This window comes from Xiphophorus couchianus, chromosome 14 (genome assembly GCF_001444195.1).
Source record: "Xiphophorus couchianus chromosome 14, X_couchianus-1.0, whole genome shotgun sequence".
NCBI lineage: Eukaryota > Metazoa > Chordata > Actinopteri > Cyprinodontiformes > Poeciliidae > Xiphophorus > Xiphophorus couchianus.
Genome location: NC_040241.1, coordinates 4,298,852 through 4,322,402, shown reverse-complemented (window position 1 = coordinate 4,322,402; position 23,551 = coordinate 4,298,852). Strand labels below are relative to the sequence as shown.

The window sequence follows — 23,551 nt, the reverse complement described above, 5'->3', positions numbered from 1 at the left end:
GCACACCAATTACACCGCTGCGCCTTTGCACTTAGGCTGTCTAACGTGCTGTTGCGGCTGAATCCCTCAAGTTTACCTAGCGGGTGTGCGCCCTTCCTTTTACTTAAACCGGATAATATTGAAGGTGTTCTAGCAGAAAGGCTTCACTTGTATCAGGATTTATATTAGTTAATTATATTATCTATGACAACTAATTTTTCCTTAAGTTATTAGCTATAATATCAAGTTATTAGTCAAGTTTAGTGGTGGGACAAACATTAGTCCCACCACTAATAATGGCTTATTTCACTCTTTCCTAGCATGCTGTAGAGCAGTAAACTGCTAACGCTAAGCAATTTGATCATTGTCTCCTTGTTGTTAACATTTTGCTGCTAGCATTGTTTCTGTTTCCAGCTTCATACATCTGCTGTGCAGATGTTTTACAGCTCTGCCAGAAACTCAGCTTAGTGAACCTGCTAAGGGTAATGGAATTGTGTTTGCATCTGTGGTCTGAAATCAACATGTAAACATCTGTTTACATCTGTGTAGGGTCATGTGTATGTATAGCTGTGCATGGATGTTGGAGCAGTGTGTGTGTTCCACCTCATGAGTCTAATTTCCTGTGTACTGCGGATGTGGGTTGTCTCATGGTGAACCGTTGACTTCTGCTTTGCCTGCAGTCCTTTGTGCATCCTCACAGCTCTTGCTTTTCTGGTCCATCTCCCACAAGCCTCCATGTTCCAGCATGTTTCTGCTGTCAGGATGCCAGACAAGAGGAAAGTCTAAATATGTTTCCATGAGTTGGAGTAAACTCATACATTGCTATATATACAGGTTAAGAAGTACTTTTTTGTTTTTGAAGGTTCTTCTTGGTGGGTTTTGCTGGTTTGTTTGTCTTTTGTTTCTCTGTGTGAAACTTCCTGCTGGGTTCTCTCTCTCTCAGACCGGAGCAGCTGGTGCTAAGGAGGAGTCCCTTCTCAGACCCAGGGGTGGTAACCTGAGAAGCAGATTACAAGGCTTGAGGACGTGCATCATAGAGTGTATGTTCAGACTGAGAACATCTCTTTGCCATGGTCACTGTTTCATAGCTTCACAATGTGGAGGTGAATAACAGCAGCTAGGTTAAAGACACGCAAGACTGTCATGATTCCTTAAATGGTTCGAGTATCTCGATTATTAACATTTTTTGATGCAAATTATCTGCCATGAAGCTTTGTTAAATTATATTTTACTGTTTAGCGCACCATGTTCCAGACAGATGATTAGTATGTTTTGCAATGCTTTCTCACTTCCGCCTGTGAGTCGTTGACGATTGTTAAGTGCTAGCAGCCCAATTTTCAAGTTCAGTCCGAAGCATCCGGAAGGATTTCATTGATTGATGATAATGTCCGGGTTTTTATAGTTTTCCAGGGGACCAATAGGAATCCTTAAAATGACTGACGCAAAGCATGGAATACAACAACCCTTCCCTTCTCCTGGAGCTACTGCCTGGTGGCTGGTTCAGAGCGAACAGTGGGGAAGAGCTTGGCGGGTGTAGGCATACAGCTGGAGCGGATAGACTTTAGCTGATGCTTAGTGCACCTTTACAGATGAACCAGACAAATCCATTTTCTACCTTCCCCGTTGCAACAAATAGGTGGCAGAGCTATGATTTTAGTACTGTACATACGGCTATGTACCATACAGTAATTTGTTAACGAAGAGTGAAAACAGAATGGTTAGACAGCTGTGGCTCTGGCCAGTCAGTTCATTGACTTCCATCTGCATCGGTTTCTTTAGTTATTTTCAGTAAAACAAAATGTTAACAGATCTCCAGATTAACGTCCGTTTAGTCTGAGCTTCTTTTTTGGTAGTGCAGCCATCTGAAAATAAGCTCTTTTTCAAGGTTATTTCAGTCATACATCGCTTTCCTGATTAAAATGGGGAGTTAAGTTTGGATTATTTTGGAACTTGGGTACATTTATTGGTACAAGTCAAATAAATCATTTCCAAATGCTAGCAAAAACATGTCTCTCTCAATGCCTTTCACGCAGTCACTGTTTATCATTAGAGAGTCTGAAACCTTTCACCAGTCCAGAGAGGCTGTGAGGCAGACGGGCTGAGCCATACAACAGAACGTCCAACCAGGACATCCCATTTGCTAGATTTCTGTGCTGAGTAGCATGCCCTTCCTTAAAGGGCTGACGTTCTACAGAACTTAGTTTGTCCCTGCAGCTTTGGGATGCTGGGGTAGTTTGTGTAAATGATATGGTGGTGCAGAATGGACAGCCTGGTAAATAATAAGGCTCTGCCTGCCTTATGTATCTCAGCAGATCAATTAAGTCCTGCAGTGTTTGGTGTCCAGATTGTTTACTTACTGATGGCAGTACTCCAAAGAGAAGGCTGGAGGTGTTGCTGGTTCAAATGATGTCCTACTTAAGGTTTATAGCATTTCCAACCAAACCCCTGGAAATGCTATAAACCAAAAAATAAATAAATTAATTAAAACATCAATGTCATGTATCGTATAATAACTTCCAATTTCTCAGGAATGTGAAGAGAACAACTGTAGAGGTTAAACCACTACAGCCTTCCGATAAAAGTGCATCAAATAAGCTAGTTATTTCCATTATTCTGTGTCCTTGTGGGGACTTTTAAAACCTCACAGTGGTATCAAGTTATTAGTCAAGTTTAGTGGTGGGACTAATGTTTGTCCCACCACTAAACTTGACTAATAATGGCTTATTTCACTCTTTCCTAGCATGCTATAGAGCAGCTTAAATGCTTAAAGCAGTTTTTCTTCAGATTGCTTACATGGCCCATCAAAATAAAAACGTACAACAGAAGACCTTCATGCAACTTTTGAATCTTTTAATTTTGTTTGAATACCTTCCAGAATCATACAGGTACCAATCGGAAACTTGTGGTTTCCCTGTCACAATAATAACTTTTGCTGAGCGATTAATTGTCTCAAAAATTATTGTGATAAATGACAATATTGTTTGAAGACCATTTTAAACTGATGTAATGGTAATGACATAATAATGCAAGCACATCCTGCCCAAAAAAATACACTTTATTTTCAAAAGAACATTTACCACTGGAACTGATAAACTAAAATAAAGTCTGTATGAAATGAAGTCTGTATGCTATATTGCCCTTCAATAATCATTAGATTTAGATAGACAAGATGGGCATATCCGGCTGCCTGATGCAATAGTACACTCCTCCCTTAAGCTAAGGCAATAAGGAAGGTAGAAGTCAGTGGAGAGCACTGGAGTTGAGCCCTTTTTAATCCACTGTCATCAATAGAAAGAGAAAAAGGCAGGAAGAAACGATAAAGCCGATATATTAAAATGAGGTCGATAATTTTCATTTATCATGCGATTAATTGATTTATTGTTTATCGCGACATGCCTACTTGTGGTTATTTTCCAATGTCTGGTTTTTGTAAAGCTCTTCCAGGTTATTTAAAGTTTTAGCTCTAACTAAATCAGTTTTCAAGCTTTCTTCTGTGATTGAATCATTATTATAGGAACAGAGAGAGTTCGGATCAGCTTGTGTGTGAGACTGGAATGTTTTTCATCTGTTGATTGCCCCGTGGATTTATGTCACTGGATGAATGAAAGCAGTATGTGCAAACTCCTTGAGCAACAACATCTCAATCACCATTTTCAATCCATAGTAGTTGGCAATGTGGTAAATGACCTATACCTGTATAGTGCTTTACAAAGTCCAGGGAACCCCAAAGCGCTTCACACTACATTCACCTTTTCACGGATGGCAGAGGTGAGGCTGCCATGTACCAATACCACCAGGCCCTCTTGACTACAACCGAGCAGGCAAGTGTTTGAGTTGTGTGTCCAACAATTAAGGCGGATGGACCGGGGATCAAACCGCTGAATATGGGACGAATTCCTGCCACCATCATACCATGGCAAGCTTGAAATTGATTAGATCAGCTAGCTAATGAAGAGTCTTGGCACAGCCTTTATCTGAATTAAAATTTCACTCTTACATGTAAGAGTGAAAACACCATATCTCTGTCACGCCTAAGTGATCTCCAACCACAAATGTACAACCAGGTAACCAAAGTTTAGCCAGATCTGATCTCAGAAAACAGCCCTTTGGCTCCATGGCCAATTATGGAAGAGCATTAACACATTACTGCATGTTTTTCTGTAGCATAACTAGTTTTGATGCTTTCAATACTGTTGCCATGACAACTGGAACATTTTTACTGTTCAGCTGTCCACACAGCTGAACAGTTTCAAAATGATGTGCCTAATTTCTTTTAGCTTTGTGACCTCTCTTCCCACAGTGAGATTGAGTAAAATCAGGTAAGAAATATATAGGTAGGATAGAATATGTCCAAAATCTTGGATAGGATGGAGTTCTTCTGCATTTCTAATTTACAAAGCTTCACGATAAGTAAGTATATCCACAAATTGTCTTGTTTTCTTACTAGTCATCAATGAGACAATCAGAGCCCGTTTCATTCTGACTTAATAAGTTAAGTAATTAAGTCTTAGGGTGCATTCCCCTCATCCCTGTTTAGTCCACTTTAGCGAACTCTAGATTGTTTGTGTAGAATACCGGTTCGTTTGGATGGGTGTGAATGTGAAATCAAAATTGGCCAATGACTAATTGCTTATTTGTTGTGAAAATGTAGCAATGACTAGGTTGCTGGGCAATAGATAATTATGCATACTTAGCAGAGGTAATAGCTAAGTATATAATAGAGGGAATCTGTTTCTTTTGTTATGCGAGTCTGTTAATTAATACTATAATATGTTAGGCTGGGTTCATATTGCACTGCATACAGTAGTGGGTTGCTGCTGGAGAACTCATGTGCCTCACGAGACGTTTTCATTTAGATTTTTTAATCCTGAAATTTGAAGCAACATTTACTTCTGTCAACATTTTTCAAATAACTTTCCTGAATTTTAGAAAGGTAAATTGAAGATATAATTTTTAATGTAAAATAGTTCCAAGATAAAGTATCATACTTAGTATGACAGGTGTATGTTTACAATAAATCTTAAAGCCTCGATTGGAGGTGTTATTCTGAGAACCTGAGAATGCTCTCCATCCTTTGCAGAACTTGCGTGCTTCTCTCTGTTCCAGCGTTCAGGCCTAGCTGTTCAGCACTCTCACCCACACACATGCAGCGTATCGTTTTGTCTGAGCTGCTCATCAGCTGGCTGTAGCTAACACTGTAACAGGAACCAACACAGCCACATCCTGTCTTACATCAGAAACAGACTTGTGTTACCAATGGCAACATTGTGAAATTAAAACCAAACAGTATCAGATCATTGCCAAGCTCTGGTCTGTCTCATTAATCAAGCAGGGTAAACTTTTGCTTGTTGACTAGCACATTGGCTGACTAGCAGTTAGCTTCTTTTCATCCCAGATGTTGCTGGACTCATCAGTTTAGCATAAACTTTGGAGTGAACCGATTATTTCTCAGTTTGCAGAAATAGATATCCAACACTGTAATTCATACCCAGGTCATCCCAGACCTGGATATGAAATGACGCAGGTCTGTTTAAATCAGTCCTGTCTGGGTTTTTATTACCATTAGGTCACTTTCTTTGTCTCTTTCTTTGTTCCTTTCTTTCTGTGTTTCTTTGTTTTTTTGCAGTGTTCTGGATCATTTGCAGCTGTCTGACTTTTCAAAAATTAAAAAAAAATAAATATAAATACTTTATGTAGTATGGATCGATGTTGTCGCAGCCTTTCGTTCCAAAAAAAGCAAAAATAAACTCCAATAAAGGCTGTGGGTGGTAACGGGTGGTTTGGGATTTGTACGCACTTTTACTGATTCATTTATTGTTAAAGTTGAAATAAAAGGTCTTGTAACTTAGTTGAAATAAAAAAATACTCTCGATTTAATGTTCAAGTGTTCAAATGTTCAAGTGTTCAAATGTTCAAGTGGTCAAAAAAATCATTCTCCAAAAGCCCCCCGTCCACCCCAGACATTCACCAAACAATCTACCAAACAATCCACACCGCACCCAGCACCTGGTGTGTTCTTAATCGCTCTAATTGGTGGGCGGGTCTAACAATTAACAATGTAATCTAAATAATTCCAAATATGAAAATGAATTACAAATTTTGAATCTAAATTAACTTAAATATATAGGGTTAGGGTTAGGGTATTCCCACTATACAAAGAACAAAACAAAATTGGTAGAAATTATAAACTACAAAACTTTTACATAAATGGCCACGACATCCCGGCCCCTAATTCATGTACAAGAATTACATCTAACATCTGCATAAGTGGCCATTAATAAATGCAAAATTAATATCATTAGCAGACTTAGCTCTTCAACAATATTTTCTATTAACAAATACTTCATTTAAAACATTAACTTATGCAGTAATCCATGTTATACAATTTTTTTTTTTTTTTTTTTAAGTCCATATGTCTTCTTAGTGAAAAATTTAAAAAAAAGGTAAAAACAGTCAATGTTCCATGACTTCCACGTTCTTCTCTTGTCCATGTGCATGGTCTGTGTGTGTATAAAAGTGTAGGTAGTAGAATGAGATGTACAGCATGTCAGTAAATGAGTATCAGTGTAAATGTAGAGCCAGAGGTTCCAGAACTTAGCTCAGTTGGAGACAAACATTTGCTGTCGTCTCTACACAGCCTCCAGCAGGAGACATATCTTGTTGATCGGCTTCTCCAGCTCATTTGTTCTCGTCTTGACTCGCACACGTCGAACCAATCCACTTGCATCTGCCATGGTTTCTGTGATGCGTCCAATAGGCCAAGAATTTCTTGGTGCAGCCTCGTCAACAACAAGCACCACATCATCAATGGCAAAGTTCCTGCGAGTCTTGTTCCATTTCCGTCGCTCTTGCAACATAGGGAGATATTCTTTCACCCACCGTTTCCAGAACAGGTCCACAATGTATTGGGCTTGCCTCCAACGTCTCCGCATGTACAGGTCCTCCTTTTTGAACAAACCTGGTGGTAGCACAGGCTTACCTTTTAACTGGAGCAAATGATTTGGAGTAAGAGCCTCTAAATCATTGGGATCTTCAGAAGAAGGTGTAATCGGGCGATCATTTAATATAGCCTCCACTTCACATAAATCTGTGTGCAAGCCTTCATCATCTAGTACTTGCTGGTTTGTGATGGAGCACAGTATTTTCTTTATTTCCTGTACCAGACGCTCCCATACACCACCATGATGGGCTCCATAAGGAGGGTTAAAAGTCCACTTTATGCCATCTTGTGCTAAGCATTTTTGGATTTTACTTTGCTTTAGCTCTAACATGGCTTGCTTCAACTCACGATTTGAGCTGACAAAGTTGGTTCCGTTGTCCGACCGGATTTCCTTGACTTGTCCTCTGTGGCAGATTAATCTCCTGATGGCGTTTATACAGGAATCTGTATCAAGAGAATGTGCCACCTCAAGGTGAACTGCACGACAGGTTAGGCATGTGAAGAGAACTCCATATCTTTTTACAATAGTTCTCCCTCTCTTCACTTCTATTGGTCCAAAGTAATCAGTACCAACATAAGTAAATGGTGGAAGATCAGTTGAGATTCTGTCAATAGGAAGATCTGACATTTTTTGCTCACCTGGCTTTTGTCGTTGCCTTTGACACACCATACAGTCTCTGATGATCTTTCTGGCTGCTGAATTAGCATGAGGGATCCAGTACTGTCGTCGAAGGGTAGAAAGCATGTGATTTCTTCCTCTGTGTCCAACCTTTTCATGGATATGTTGAAGAATGAGCTTTGAAACATGACTTCCTTTAGGCAATATTGCAGGATGTTTTGTTTCTTCAGGTAAGGCTGCTTTGCTCAGTCTGCCTCCCACTCTCAACACACCATCACTAACAACAGGATCAAGCTTGTACAGATGACTTGACTTCTTCACTGCACCAGAGCTCAGAGCAGCCATTTCATTGCCATAATGTTTTCTCTGAACAACTCTCACTATGGCTTCCTCTGCCTTGGACAGATCATCAGTAGTGAGCTGAACATCTGTTTTATTGTCCTGTTTATCACACATTTGATTTCCACAGTGTGCAGTTAGCAACTTCTTTGTTCGTAGCATTTCTTTTAGTCTCAGGAGCCATGCTACACATCTTTTTAGCTTTGTCCAACTGGAAAAGTACATTAGCAGCTTGGTGGTGGGACACACTTCTTCCAGCACAGCTGCACATGTCAGAACTTGATCTTTAACCTCTGGATCAGCTTCCAAATGGACAGGTAATTCTTTAATCACTGCTGGCCATTGGATCTCAGGTTTTGTGAGGAATTCTGGCCCACTGATCCAGGTGGAAGACTTTAAAAAAGAGCCAACCTTCATGCCTCGAGAGGCTGCATGAGCTGGATTCAACTTTGAGCTGATGTATCTCCACTGAGTAACCTTTGTAAGATCACGAATGATGGAAACTCTATTAGCTACATAAGTTTTGAACCGTGTCGTTGTGTTTGCAATGTACTGCAGGACGGTTGTGCTATCAGACCAAAAGACTGATTCACTCAGATTGAGTCCAAGTTGAACTAACAGCATTTTGTCCAGACATACAGCTAAAACTGCAGCAGCAAGTTCAAGTCGTGGTATAGTGATTTGTTTTAATGGTACTACCCTTGCTTTACCAATAACAAAGGTAACGCACACTTCCTGTTTGCTATTAGTTAGCCTAAGATAAGATACAGCACCAAACCCAGTTTCACTGGCATCACAAAAGTGATGCAGTTGTGCACTTCTTATTTCCCCAAATCTTTTGGGTGTGATGCATCTTCTGACACTAAAGTTGTCAAGAAGAACTAAATCTTTGATCCATTTTTTCCAAACTTGTGCCATTTCTGGTGGAATTGTCTCATCCCAGCCAAACTTCAGTTTACATAAATGTTGAAGAATCTGTTTAGCAGGGAGAATAACTGGAGCTAAGAAACCCAAAGGGTCATAAATAGAGCTGACAATGGACAAAATACCACGTCTTGTTAGTGGTTTGTGCTTGTTTACAATGCTAAAGGTGAAAACATCCTGGTCAACATCCCATTGTACCCCCAGGGCTCTTTCAGTGGGAAGCTGGTCCCGGCTAAGATCTAGCATCCTTACACCTGTTGCTCTGTTTTCCTCAGGGATCTGCAAGAGGACAGAGCGCTCACTACACACCCATTTATTGAGCCTAAATCCCCCCTTGTCACACACCTCAGTGAGCTGTTGATAAAGAGAAATGGCCTGCTCAACTGTCTGTACAGACCTGAGACAGTCATCTACATAGAAGCTGTGTCTGATTGTATTAATAACCTCTTCTGGATACAGATGTTGGTTGTCATCAGCAGTCTTTAAAAGTGCATATGTGGCACAACTAGGGGAAGAGACTGCACCAAAAATATGGACCAACATTCTATGTTCAACAAGCTCTTTTGTGATGTCACCGTGGGGCCACCAGAGAAAACGTAAGTAATTTACATGTTCCTGAGCAACTTTGACTTGGTGGAACATCCCTTTAATGTCCGTCATAAGGGCTATTGGACCTTGCCGAAAACGAATGAGTACACCTAATAAGGTGCTAGTCAAATCTGGTCCCTGTAACAGCTCTTTGTTCAGTGATGTTCCAGCAAACATTGCAGCACAATCATAAACAACCCGCAGTGTTTTCTTACGGGGGTGGTAGACCCCATGGTGAGGTACATACCACACCTTTCCTTCCTCATGTTCCATTTGATCTTGTGGTACAATTTCTGAATGCCCTTCCACACTAACATTATGCATAAATTCTTTGTACTCTTCAAAGAATAACTTATCCTTCTGAAATCGTTTTAACAGACATTGCGCCCTCTGCTGGGCCACCTGTTTGTTGTTGGGCATTTTTACTTCAGGATTACGAAAGGGTAACTTCAGGTGATAATGACCATTTTTAAGTACCGCTGACTCTGACATGATATCCATGAATTGTTTGTCTTCTACAGACATTTCAGTTCGCTCATTGCACTTGTGCTCTTTAAAATCCTGATTATACTGACTGACCAGCATTTCTTCCAAACTGCTTATAGAGATACGGTTCACCTGAATAGAATTAGCAACATGTCCATTTCCTTCACTACCCTGATTGAGTGGACCATTAACAACCCAACCAAGGCGTGTTAGCACAGCATAAGGCCCACTACCTTCACTGTTAACTACTTTCCAAGGTTCCAATGCTTTGGGAGAATTTACACCAATGAGCAGCCCAATGCCGGCATCTATTGGTGTCAACTCAACAACTTTCAGATAAGACCATTTTCTTAAGTCTTCTTCTATAGGGATGTTTTCTTTAGTGACAGGAATGGACTGTTGAGTATAAACATCAGGCAACTTCAAGTACTCATTTTCTTTTAAAGCAGCTACTTCCAAACCAGATAATCTATAGCTACTTGCAGGTTTTTCCTGACCCATGGTTTTTAGCATGATTTCCACTTTCTTTCCAGATGCATTTAACTGCATCATCAAAGCCTCTGTACAAAATGTTGCAGAGCTGCCTGGATCTAGAAAGGCATAAGTCTCCACAATCTTTGTCCCCTTTTCCAACTTTACTTTTACTGGGACGACTGACAGAACACACTCATTAGACCCGGCCCCAGTGTAGCTACCAATATTCAAAGATACAAGAGCATTTGAGATTGGTGACTCTTTACCCTCAGCCTTAAATGCTTGGTACTGCTGTTCTGTTGGTTTAATATGCAGAACAGTAGGGTGACTTTTATTACAGGTGAGGCATGTTAGACGTTGTGGACAGTTCTTACTCATATGTCCCTTCTGTAAGCAACCAAAGCATAAACCTTTACTTTTAAGGAATGTCACCTTTTCTTTGTTGGCTTTCTGCTTGAATGAGTCGCATTTTTCCATGCAATGATTTCCATCACAAAATAAGCATCGAGCTCGAACCAGCTTTGTAACCTCATGGTTAAACTGGACCTGTTTGTCACTGGTCTGTTTAGAAACCACAGCAACAGAAGTGGCAAAACTGCTGCTTTTAGTTTTAAAAGGAACCTTTGATGGTTTTAAAGCCATCTTTTCTTTTGCAGTTTGACCTTCTCCATAAACAGGATCTAATGCAGCTTTTGTTTGTTTTTCCAGAAAATCAAGAAGATCTTTAAACCTTGCTCTACGATCATACTTTTCTGCTATGTCAACCACAATTAGTCGCCATGTATCACGAAGTCTAAAAGGCAACTTTGTAACAAGAATTCTCATATTGGTTGAGTTTTCAAGCTCTTCAATAAACCCAGCTTCATCCATTGTGTTGAAACAACTTCTTAAAAAGAATGTATAAGCTCTTAAAGCTGCAGCATCATCAGACTTTAAGACTGACCAATTCAGAGCTTTGTCTATAAATGCAGATGTTATTTTTGATCTGTTACCAAAGTTCCACTCAAGCTGTCTTTTTGCTTCCAAGTAAGCAGTTTGTGGACTCATGTGCATACAACTTCTCACTAAAGCTCTAGGCTGACCTGTGGTAAACTGCTCTAAGTAATAAAGCTTGTCCTGCATGTTATCTGTCTTAGTTTCTATTCCTTGCTCAAATGCCTTAAGAAAGGACCTAAAATGCAAAGGATCTCCACTAAAAACAGGGATTTCTATAGATGGCAGGAGTGACAGTCTTTGTTGTTTTACAAGCATCTCAGTGATTTCATTCTGCTTCATCATAATCTCTGTTAATGCACTACTATGAACATCAACCTGAGAAGATATTCGTCTTGGGCTTTCCCCTTCTGGTTTCACTTTTAATGTTTCATTAATAGGTGTATCTTGGGGCATTGGCAAAGGTACAAGAGTAGACAATGGTTTCTGCGTTCTTGGAGCCTTTTCAGCGGGTATGAACTCAGTAGATATCGCAGAAACTGATGCATCCTGATTTATGACACCAGAGCTGGAAACATAACTTTTCTGATCTTGCGTAGAGTTGTAGATTTTCATCTTTGCATCCGCCTTCACCAGCTTGGTTCTCAAAACCAATGCTTCTTTTCTTGTTTTTAACTGAAGTTCTTCCAGCTCAAGCGCATGTTTTTCTTGCAGCGCATCCACCTCCGCTTTCAGAGCGGCTCTTTCCACCTCGGCTTCCATCAGCGCCATTGAAGCCGCACGGGAACTTTTACTCCGCGAACTAGAAGCCTTACTCACTATACTGGGCGCTGTGCTGACTGGTTTAGCTGCGGACCCAGATAGCCTTTCAGAGTCTTTGCCGATCCTTTGTTGCGCAGTCTGTGAGACGCTGTCATCCGGCTCAACGTTACGGTCATGAGATGCCGCCTTTGATTCAACGTTCAATGCTGAACATACTTCGCTCCTCTGTGCATCTCGATCGCCATCCATCCAATTTTTGATGTCATCCAAGAACTCTTTAAAACTGATCAGCTTTGGTTCGTACCAATCGCCGCGATCGGTTTCTTTTTCTTCATCGCTAAGCAGTCTTTGAACTGAAGATTACAAGTCCATAAACTCCGCTAAATAATTATTAAAAGTTTTCATATGCTCCTCTGTGGAGGATTTTGATTCTCCAGCATCAATTAAAGCATGAATGTCATTTCTTTTTCTTGTCAGCACGCTGAGTTTGGCTCTGCGCCTTTTAATTAAATTAAAGAGTTCTTTTTCTTTTTGAAATCCTTCATCTTGTTCATCCATTTTCAACACAAATTTCGTTTCTCCAAATCCAAAGGAAAATTGTCCAAAACAAACTTTTCACTTTGCAGTTCAGGCTCTGCTTTTTCCAACAAAGCACCGCATTTACTCACGAACTTTGCGTCTTCTCCAAGTCCATTACGTGAAGTTTTCAGTCCTCCAAGTTCGATCATCCAAACGTTTCAAGCCAGTCCAAGAAAAATAAAAATATAATGATTTTTTTGACTTAAATGTCGCAGCCTTTCGTTCCAAAAAAAGCAAAAATAAACTCCAATAAAGGCTGTGGGTGGTAACGGGTGGTTTGGGATTTGTACGCACTTTTACTGATTCATTTATTGTTAAAGTTGAAATAAAAGGTCTTGTAACTTAGTTGAAATAAAAAAATACTCTCGATTTAATGTTCAAGTGTTCAAATGTTCAAGTGTTCAAATGTTCAAGTGGTCAAAAAAAATCATTCTCCAAAAGCCCCCCGTCCACCCCAGACATTCACCAAACAATCTACCAAACAATCCACACCGCACCCAGCACCCGGTGTGTTCTTAATCGCTCTAATTGGTGGGCGGGTCTAACAATTAACAATGTAATCTAAATAATTCCAAATATGAAAATGAATTACAAATTTTGAATCTAAATTAACTTAAATATATAGGGTTAGGGTTAGGGTATTCCCACTACACAAAGAACAAAACAAAATTGGTAGAAATTATAAACTACAAAACTTTTACATAAATGGCCACGACAGATGTTGTCTATAAATCTCTCTGACCAACATTTCTATATACAAGTTTTAGGCTCATTTAGCTAATTGCCATAAAAATATATATTTTGTGTTATGGAATCTGGGCTTTCTTATTAAAAAAAGAGGAAGACATTCTGGCATTTAAAGACTTAACAAAATCCTGAATATATTTTATAAAAGGTGAGGAGTGGGACTTAAGTAAATAAAATGTGTAAATATGTTATATTTCTATGGTAATATTTTTAAAGAGCATTCTTTATGTTTAGTTGATACAGGCAGAGGACAAAATGAAGGAATCCCAAAAATTAAGGTTCTAAATATAGCTGTATTCACATATTCATGATGCCCTTGTGTCTTTGTGTTGCTGCTCTATTTTAACATTATTTGTTCTTTTCCTGGTCTGTTCACATGTAATCAGTGTTCACATGAATGGTTTGTGATGTGAATTGTCAGATGGTAGAACAGTGACTCTTTGCTAATGTTTTGATTCTTGAATGAATATGTTATAAGAGGTGTTGCCCCTCCCCCACTAGTTGCTGTGTACAGCTGGTCACTCCCATTCTTTTTCTCTGGCTTACAGGAAAGATAAAATGGGCTATTTGGAGACTCACAGTGTTCAAAACTAAAGCAGCCCCACCTTTTGCTCTCTTTAAGGTAGTGGTGCTTGGGCAGTGTGGGAAGCTAAAAGCAGCATGTGTGCAGAGTGGCTGAATACAGATTCTGCTCACGAAGATTTTTAGACTCCTAGTTTTACTCTATAAACAGCAGAATAGCAATAATGCGTGATATATTATAAAAGAAACATCTTTATTAGTTTAAAACTTTAATTCCAATAGATCCTTACTGTCAGATGTCAGAGTAGAATATACGAGTCAGTCACCAGACACTTCTCATGCCTATTTGGATGGTATAAAGTTGACAGAGCCCTCCTGCATGTTAGGTTTAAAAACAAAGCTGGTGTAATATTTGCAGAACACATTGCCCATTGAAGGAATAAAACAACAAAAGTATTTTTCCTGGGCTGTAGTGCAACTTCACAGAGCAGAACGTTAGGAAGTGTAACTTTACACTGCCTAACGTTTCTTATGAAAGCTTATACTTAGGCTCCAAAGTCCCACTGTTTTTCAAACAGCAGAATAATTCCTCTATTATCTTTAAATTCTTCATATTCGTCCAATTAATCAAATATCCAGCTGCCACCAACCTAAATTCTTTATTTTGTGATGCAAACTTTTAAAGTCGCAGGTATTTTATTCTTCCTAGTTTGTACTGTATCTGCCAAGTGTAAAATTGAGGTAATTTGTCCACGTGTATGTGGATTTTTTAATACTATTTAAGGCCATATAATGAAGTTCCTTCTGTGGTATTTCATGACTATCACAGCTTCATATACCTCTTTAATTTTTAATGCAAGGTGAATGTAGCTTAATATGCTATCTGTTCAATTTAGCTTTTGTGACGGTAAAATCCCCCATTTGATATTCGACATCACACCATCACACTTTTCAAAGCCTAAACTCTCAGGTGTTGTAGTCTTTATTTCTCAAAGGTCAAGTAAAAATGTCAGAAACTGAAAAAGCAAAGTGGTGGAACAACCCCTTGGTGGGTATGAAATGACGCCGAGTCTGCACCAAACATCTCGTTCTAGTGACACAATTTCCTTTTAAAGCTGAACAAGAAATTGTACTACAATCATCATTGCAATATCAATGTGTACAGTGTCTCAATGAAAGGACACCTTTGATACAGTACTTATTAGGATATTATTTTTTAAGTGCTATGCATACAAATTTTGCATGCCAATAATCATAGTGTATAGTCTGATGTGTAGACTTCCACTGCCCGTAGTTCTCACATTTTTAGTGGCTGCATTGCTAATGTTTGCCAAGAGGATGAAAGGATGTATATTAAAGAATAATGGAAATTTGTGCCAATTTTAACAAGAAGAGCAACCTATAAACCACCTTTCTTGATGCTAAGAAAAGAGTAAAAAGTTTTCTAGACTAGGGTTCTCAAAATATCTGCATATAATCAGCATTAGAAAAATTAATTATTCAAAGGTATTAATTTTCCTCGAAATTGGTGTAATCTGACCCATTTAAATTTGCCTAAGTTGTTGAATATCTTCCAGCAGCAGTGCAGCAATAAGACACCTGTTTTTCCTAGTTTTATTTGCACTTCATTTACTTCATCTGTTGTTTTACTTTGTTCATGAACTTTTATGCACTTTCCCTTGAAGTTAACCGCAGTTTACACGTATTACCATTAGTAGTCACTAATGTTGCCAATTTAGTGACTTTGTTGCTATATTTAGTGACTTTTTTTGACCAAAAATGGAATCAGTCAGCCAGACCTTTTAAAGATTGGTGATCGACCAGAAACCTACAATTGGTGCACCTCAAATTGTGAAATCTGTTATAAAATAACAATAGTCTCATCAATTCCCCCGTAATGGCAGAGTTAAGGATTTGGAAGCTTTTATGCTTCTTGTTGTGCCACAATTATATTAAAAATATATTTTTATACTGGGTGTTACAGGGATGTCTTTCTCTACAATATTGACTTCCAAACCTGTTTAGAACAAGCACCCAGGTCTTTGTTTTCATACCAATTACTTTACTTCAAGTTGTAAAGTAACAGGTCCCAAGGTTACCAGAAAGTTGACATGTCCAGATATTTGAGTCCTTACTACACTGGGATAGACCTGAGTCTGTCTTATTCTGTTTTAATGCTGCTAGTGCCTTTACCCTAGTCTGTAGCTGACTTTATCTCGTGATAACCTTTAACTTTTTAAGTATTGCCTGAACTTGTTTTAAGTCTAGTTTGTTACCTTTTAACAGAAACTGCTCACATTATGTATTGGCTATCAGTGGAGCCACACAGTATATGAAATTAGGGGCGCATCATTTTCTGTAAATATTTAAGCAAGCCCTAATATTAAGAAGACTTTATCAAACAAAAGGATTTCCCGTTCTTCATGAATCTTCCTTCAGATCAAACTGTGCTAATCATATCAGATTTGGTGTTCTTATTCATCCGTCTGATTCTTTGGTCAACAACTCTCCAACATTATACATCCAAAACCAACTGCTGAAGCACAAAGATGTTCAGGCTTTACTGTAGATCCACTGCTTGCTACTTGTACAGAAGGATGATAGCACCACTTGTATATTTAGCAGGCTTTGTGAATGTTGCTACGGAGACAGTCAAAGGTTTCAATAGGTCTGCTCTGAACTGTTCAGGCTCTGTGTCCAAAAATGTGGCTTTGTGTGCCCCTTCCACTTGGTCAGCTGGCTGCTTCCTTATCTGCAGCTCATCCATGAGCTTCTGCAGCTATTCTCTAAAACACATAATGCATACATGGTACAGACCAATGAATAATAAACCATTCTAAATGGTCATTCAATGGCCTGATTATTGCCCCTTTGGGGGATGACTGCCAGAGGATATTTTTATTGATAATTTATTTTACAGGAACCAATTGTTGCCCCATAAGACATCTAGAACCAGAACAGGACATGGATGTTGTGGACTTGTTCTACTGTCCTGTACAGTAGCCCTACCCTTACCATGGGTAATGATTAGTGACTCTTTTTCTCAGGCTTTTTAGTAGGTTTGCCTCTTCATTGGTGGGTCGTCCTGCTCTGCAGTGCTTTTACTAGGTCAGGGGTGGGCAACTCCAGGCCTTGAGGGCCGGTCTCCTACAACCTTTAGATGGGTCTCTACTTCAACACACCTGAGTCAAATAATGAGGACATTAGCAGGACTCTGAAGAACTTGACTGCATTTAGGAGGTGATTCAACTATTGGATTCAAGTGTGTTGGACCAGGGAGACATCTAAGAGTTACAGGACACCGGCCCTCGAGGATCAGGATTGCCCACCCCTGTACTAGGTAAATACCACCGTGGTCTCTGCTGAGTGTAAATGAAAGTTATTAGCTTGTTGTGTTGTAAAATGATCTATTCATGTTTTTTTTTGTCTGTAGTCTCGTGTTTAAAATGTGGATGAAACCTGATAGAATTCATTTTATATTTCCAGCCCAAATTCAAGTTCTCCTACATTCTTCTGAATTGCTCTAATAATGTTAATTAATTCCTTTAAATAAATTTTTTTTCTGCAAAATTTGTTTTGCTGAAGTTGAAAACATTTAATCAGAATTGCATGGTATTATGTTACTGTCTGCATCTAAAACCAGATGCAGTTTCTAGAAACTCGGCTTTCTAGAAAACACAGTAGCTGTGTGAACTTTGAACTTTTACAATGTTGCACAAAAAACACATCTCAGAAAAATGGAGAGTCCTCCTCTCCAAGCTGAAGGTTTGACATTTTTTTGAGAAAGTACACCATGTTTGAATGCTTTAGATATTTTTTTGGAAAAGCCAAAAACCAGTTCAAGTGAGCGTGCAAACATTCTTGCAAAAATCAAGAAAGTTATTTCAAGTTTTGCTCCTTCCATCAACCTTTTTTAGAGATGATGCTGTTTGAGAAAGCTTCTATAATCTTGGGACAACATTGAGCTAAGACAAGCATCACTTTTCCCTTTTGTTTTTTACAGGGCTATCTGACTATTCAGACTGCTGCAAAGTGCTTAGAAGATTTCTATTTTTTTTTTTTTTTTTTTACCCCTCCAGGGGGTCTTTTTTGTGGGCTCTAGTGTCCCTTAAATGACAGTAGACTGACAGGAAATGGGGAAGAAGAGGGGGGAAGACATGCGGCAAACGTCGTCGGGTCCAGGAGTCGAACCCGCGACGGCCGCGTCGAGGACTCAAGGCCTCCAAATACGGGCCACGCCAACCCCCACGCCACCACGGCACACCCCGCTTAGAAGATTTCTAATGATACATTCTTAGATGTAACAACAAGATAACATATTAGGTTCACTGGCAAAAGATGGGATTTTAGCTGTGTTTTAGAGTTTATTTATATAGTGCAAATACACAAAAGGTTTTTTTCTAAAGTTGCTTTATAAAACAAACAGATCCAGTTTTATGTAGACATAGTCAATTTAATTAAATTTACTGATTTGAAGTCAATATTTTGAACCTTTTGAGGAAAATGGAAGTGCCTGTCCTTTGGAGACCAAATAGAAACCAGGTGTACCTCAGCATGGCTGCAAGGCTTGGAATGCAAACAAAATTAGCCCTTTTAAAATCGGATGGATACTGATGTTGGTGCCAGTTCGCACCATGTAAATCTTTCAATCAGTTACAAAATGGCCCCTCCCTTTGATAGCCAGATCTTTAGGGGCCATCTTTCTGTGACAGTTCCTTTTTTCCACAGGGCTTTGTTGAGTTAACAAATTTGGCTCCTGACCACAGAGTATACCCCTTCAATGTGAGCCTCCTGCTGTCTGAACAATGGAGAGCCAGTTGGAGGCTGGATGGACCGATTCTCTGCTCCCATTCCACAGCACATACTTTCCCAATGATTCCAATGTTGATTCAGTATGCCCTTATTACACCATTCATCAGTTCCAGGGAATGAGAAGTCTGTTAGACACTTCAGCTGTGCTGTAGTCATATTTTTAGCCAATCCACCTGCAGTTTCATTCTTTAATCTCTATAAAAATTAATCGAATCATAAAATCACAGAAATATATGTACATACGTTGTATTTTTTGGTACTGATCCCCATGTTGTGCAACATCACTTTAATCTCTGCTATTAAAAGAAGTTCACAACCATATCTTCCTCTTTTTGCCTGAACCAGAACATCCATCTGTTTGGATTCAGACACAAGAGACCATTTCCTTTTATTCTCATTGAGCAAACCCAGACACGCATAAGGTCCACCCCCACCTATTGTTCAGGCAGCTAGCCTCTAGCTGTGGGACAGTGGTCTGGAAGACCGAGGGGAAATCAGGCTGCAGTGCCCCTCAATACCATCTAAACTCAGTATCTCCAAAAGCCCCACACAGTAATTGACCGAAACAGCGGACTGCATTGCTGCATTTGCAATGCTTGTTACAACTAGTCATGATGATGGGCACTTTCTCCTCTTCATCAGTAATGAAGAATGTGAAGCAGAAAGGATTGCATTTTTTATGCTTTATAAAATCCATGATTGGATCTCCATTACATTTAGTTGCTGTTGCCTTTTCCTTCTTTCTGTGGAGCTTCTTATGCAAATATACAGTTAGCTGTTTCTGGTTTTTTTGTTGCTACTCTTTATTATGTAGTTTTCAATGTATTGAAAACTACATGATAGTAGTTAGGGTAGGGTAGGTATATATATATATATATAATTTATTTATTTATTTTTGGACAGTGTCTCTTCCATGCTTTTCCAACTGCGATCAATATAGAGCCACTGGGCTGTCTGCCATTGACAGACATCTGTCTCATCCTGATGCCAATGGATGCTCGGCGCTAATGGGACTTTTAAAACCACTATCACTCTGTAAGCTGCTGACTGTTCTATCTAATCTGCTCCATCCTCACTTTCATTTGATTCTCTGAGTTGATTTGACAAATAGTGTAAAATCCAATCAGCAGTTGTTGTTTATTATAAGACTACCTCAGATTAATGTTTGTTTTAGAACCTGAAGTTCTCTAGCCCACAGATCCTTATATATGAAAGCTACCTCTGATTTAGGACCTCGGTTCCATGACGAAGAGTTTGCTGGACCTTGAATTTTCTTCTGCAGGTATTATGTTTGAGAAAGACATGAAATATTCAGATTTGTTGTTGCTGAATTAAAGGGACAGTATTATGTAAAATTGACTTTTTTGAGTGTTGTGTCATGTTATGTTATTCCCTTATCAAAAACATACCTGAAGGGTTCCCTTGATTCTTTCATGCATGTTTGAGAAATTCTCTCATCTCCTGTGGCAATCATTGAACTGTGCAAAATGCGTGGGTGGACCCAGCACCGCCTTCAAGGCACAGCTCAAGCTACTGAGCTTCCACCTCACAGAGCAGCAATTCCCCACTCACCTCCTTCAATCTAGCCAATAGCAAATAGCTGGCGGTAAGACAATGACTGAAAAATATATCACAATATTAGCATTTGATATTGTTCAATATCAATAACTATTGATTAAATATCTAAAATATTGTCAAAGTAGTGACATTACCTTTCCTCTTTTATCCACAGTTTTCATTCAATGATGCTTTTATTTTTAAGCAGTCATGAAGCATGATGGCAACATCTTAAACTCCTGCTATGCAAGTTACTCAACAGGTTGTTTCTAGGTAACCAAAGAATGAGTAAGTTAGTTGATCAGGGGTCTTTAATGGATATTTGCCTTTTTTTAAAATTGAAAAATCTGAAGCCTGTCCATCATTTTGACATTTTTGACCTACATGGTGCAGGACGTGCGGACATTTTCAACTTTACACCTGGATTATATTGTAAGGAGAACTACATCAATCAATTAAAAAAAACCCTTCTGAATATCATCTCTGACCTGGACACTGAATTAAATGCATCTTGCTGACTGGGATCTGACAGCGTGTGGACAGGACGCTTTGGAGCTCATTTGCTTCAGTAGTGCATTCAAAACTTTGCCTGAAGTGGCACCTTTAACAAGCCCACAATACATACAAAACAGAGGAAACTAAAGATAATTCTATGTTGTGTTAACAGGGTTTCCCTCAGTGTATTATAAGCTTGGTGGGCCGCCAGGCTTTACTTGCCCCCTCGCCTGGTTAAGTATTGCTTGTTTTTATTAAAAACAAAAGAAAAACAAACAAACAAAAAAAATGCTTAAAATATTTTTGTACATCAGTAACCCCGAACTGCAAGGGTCTGTGCCCCAAATAAAACCCATGGTTGTGCTTTTAGAGGTGCAGGCAGTGGAGTGAGAATGATGCGTCTTTGTGAACAAAGGTTTGTGTGTAATGTACGTTTACATCTCACACACAGACAATACATAAACTTTAAACTTTATCAGTTTGTCACCAAATGGTTTGAAGGATGAGCATAATGTTTGTTTGTGTTTGTGTGTTTCAGATCTATCTAAGAACCGCCTGTGTGAGCTTCCAGAGGAGCTGTGTCAGTTCATCTCTCTGGAGACGCTGAGTCTGTACCACAATGGAATGCGTTTATTGTCCCCTAGCCTGGCCAACCTCCAGGCCCTTACCTACCTCAACCTCAGGTAACTCAACACCTAAACACCACATCAGAAGCCACATGCTCTCCTGATGTGGTGTAGCATGTGGGTAATTAGGTGGCTCATTGTTTAGTATGTGACTGAACCCATGCCAGCAGGGTGGGCAGTTTTGGGCAGAAAATCTGTGTTTCAGTTAAGAGTTTTTAGTGCTGATATAATATGACATGGTTGTAGTTTTTGCAATATTAACCTGACATGGTCTGAAACAATCATTTATTTAGAATGGCACTGGGCAGTAATTACAAATGTGTTCATGCACGGTAGCACTCCTGACAGCAGGAAGCTGTTCATTCAAACATGAGTTCATCACAACTAATAAAACGAGTGGAGCTACTTACAAGGCTGGCCAATAACAAAAGATAAGGATCCAAAATAGAAAACTCGTTTTTGAGCATTTCTGATAGACAAACTAGCAGAAAACCAGTTGATCAACAAATTATAAATGAAAATGTATCCTGTTCATACTGTCATTTCACCTCAGAGTTTGATTTTAAAAGTGAAGCCAATGATATGCTTTTTAGGTAGATGCATCTCAAGTGGCACTTTTTTAAAACCCTCTCCCCAAAACCCCATAAATATTACACATATTTTTGATTATTGTGAAATCTTACAGTAAGAGAATTGCTGGCTGTTCTCAACCAAGAATATCCTCATCCTCCAGAAATGTTGAAAAAAAATTAAGCTTTATTTAATGACTCTGTCAGTTTATTTAAACTTAAAACTCCCACCAGGACATGCCTTGGTTTAAGTTCTAATGCCTAGTAGTATCTATAACATCATCTAAATAAACCAGAATTATGCTTTGCATCTGTATCTGTAAATAGAATTCTTTATGCAAATCACAAATATTAGTTTGAATATATATATATTTTTTAACCTTAAGTTGTTTTTGTTTTTTTACCTTACATAAGTTGCCATTTTGTCATTCCTTAAAATGTTCTCCATTTACATCAGCTTTGGCTGCTCACACTGAACAATATTGTTACAGGTCTTTTGTAGTTTGAGCTTGTAAATTTTTGTTTTGATTGCTGAACAGTGAACTAGTCTTTATTGTAAAAGACTACTTCACAATAAGGCATTAGGGCGATAAAGAACCCTAAAATATCTTACAAGATTCTGGGATTTTGGCAGTTTGATTACTTTTCTAGTGTCTCTTTGCTGAGTCATTATTAGGCCATCACTAGAAAATTAAGGGAAAAAAACTGCACTAGGAATGTTTCAATTCCAGGTGACAAATTAGGCTATCTCAACTACATGTAAAAAAAAAAAAAAGAAAATACTTTTCAAGGCCTAAATTCATTCTTCACCTCAGTGTTTGTGATAAGTCTGTTCTCAGACTAGACAACACCATGAACAATCGTTAGTCCAAGACAAACTGCTGTTCTTCTATGGTAAGAGAGCATGTTGGATTAATTAGAGCAGTACACAAAAAACAGCAAAGACAACTATATTTTTATGTAATCTCACTAACGTTTTGAGTGGAAAATTGTTGGTGGTGGGAGGGATTTGGGTTAGAATTCACGCGCTCAGTTCCAGTTGATTTCCAATGTATCCTGTTTACATGTAGCACTTAGTCTCACACAAGAACTGATTTCTGATAGAGCTTCATCTGGAACTCCAAGGTTTTCTCTCAGTGACAAACTGTTAAAATTTCTTTGTTGCAATCATAAACTCAACTGTAGCTATGAAAAACAGCTTTGCTCCAATAGTCCATCCCTTGTGAACTCTTTGTAAACTAAAGAGTTTACAAGATTGCATCTGTTTTCTTAAATCATGGAGCACAGCAACATATGCATGATAATATTCTCACAACTAAGGCCCAAAAAGGAGGTCTGATTTTGTCTTTTACTGTATTTTTTGAACAATAAGCCGCTACTTTTCCCCCACGCTTTGAACCATGCGGCCTGTAGCCCGGTGTGGCTTTACTGTGGACTTTTCTTCAACTGCCACAGGGCTCTTTAGCAGGAAGTGAATTGTTGGAAGTCAAAATTGGAAATCAAAGAAGAAAGTGCTGATTTTCATTTAGAACAAGCACATGCTAGCAGCAGGCACAACAGAAAAATTTCTTCAAACAACACAAAGAAGTTCATATGAGGC

General features: G+C 38.9%; 1 protein-coding gene across 2 annotated transcripts in view; it reads left to right on the top strand.

The window, feature by feature from the left end:
- The window catches only part of lrch4 (leucine-rich repeats and calponin homology (CH) domain containing 4), a 74,883-nt gene that overhangs the window by 14,053 nt on the left and 37,279 nt on the right, over window positions 1–23,551 (top strand). For both annotated transcript variants that reach the window (XM_028038544.1, XM_028038543.1), the window contains exon 2: window positions 21,295–21,439. In XM_028038544.1, the coding sequence (XP_027894345.1) occupies window positions 21,295–21,439 (145 nt within the window). The remainder of the gene's footprint in view (window positions 1–21,294; window positions 21,440–23,551) is intronic.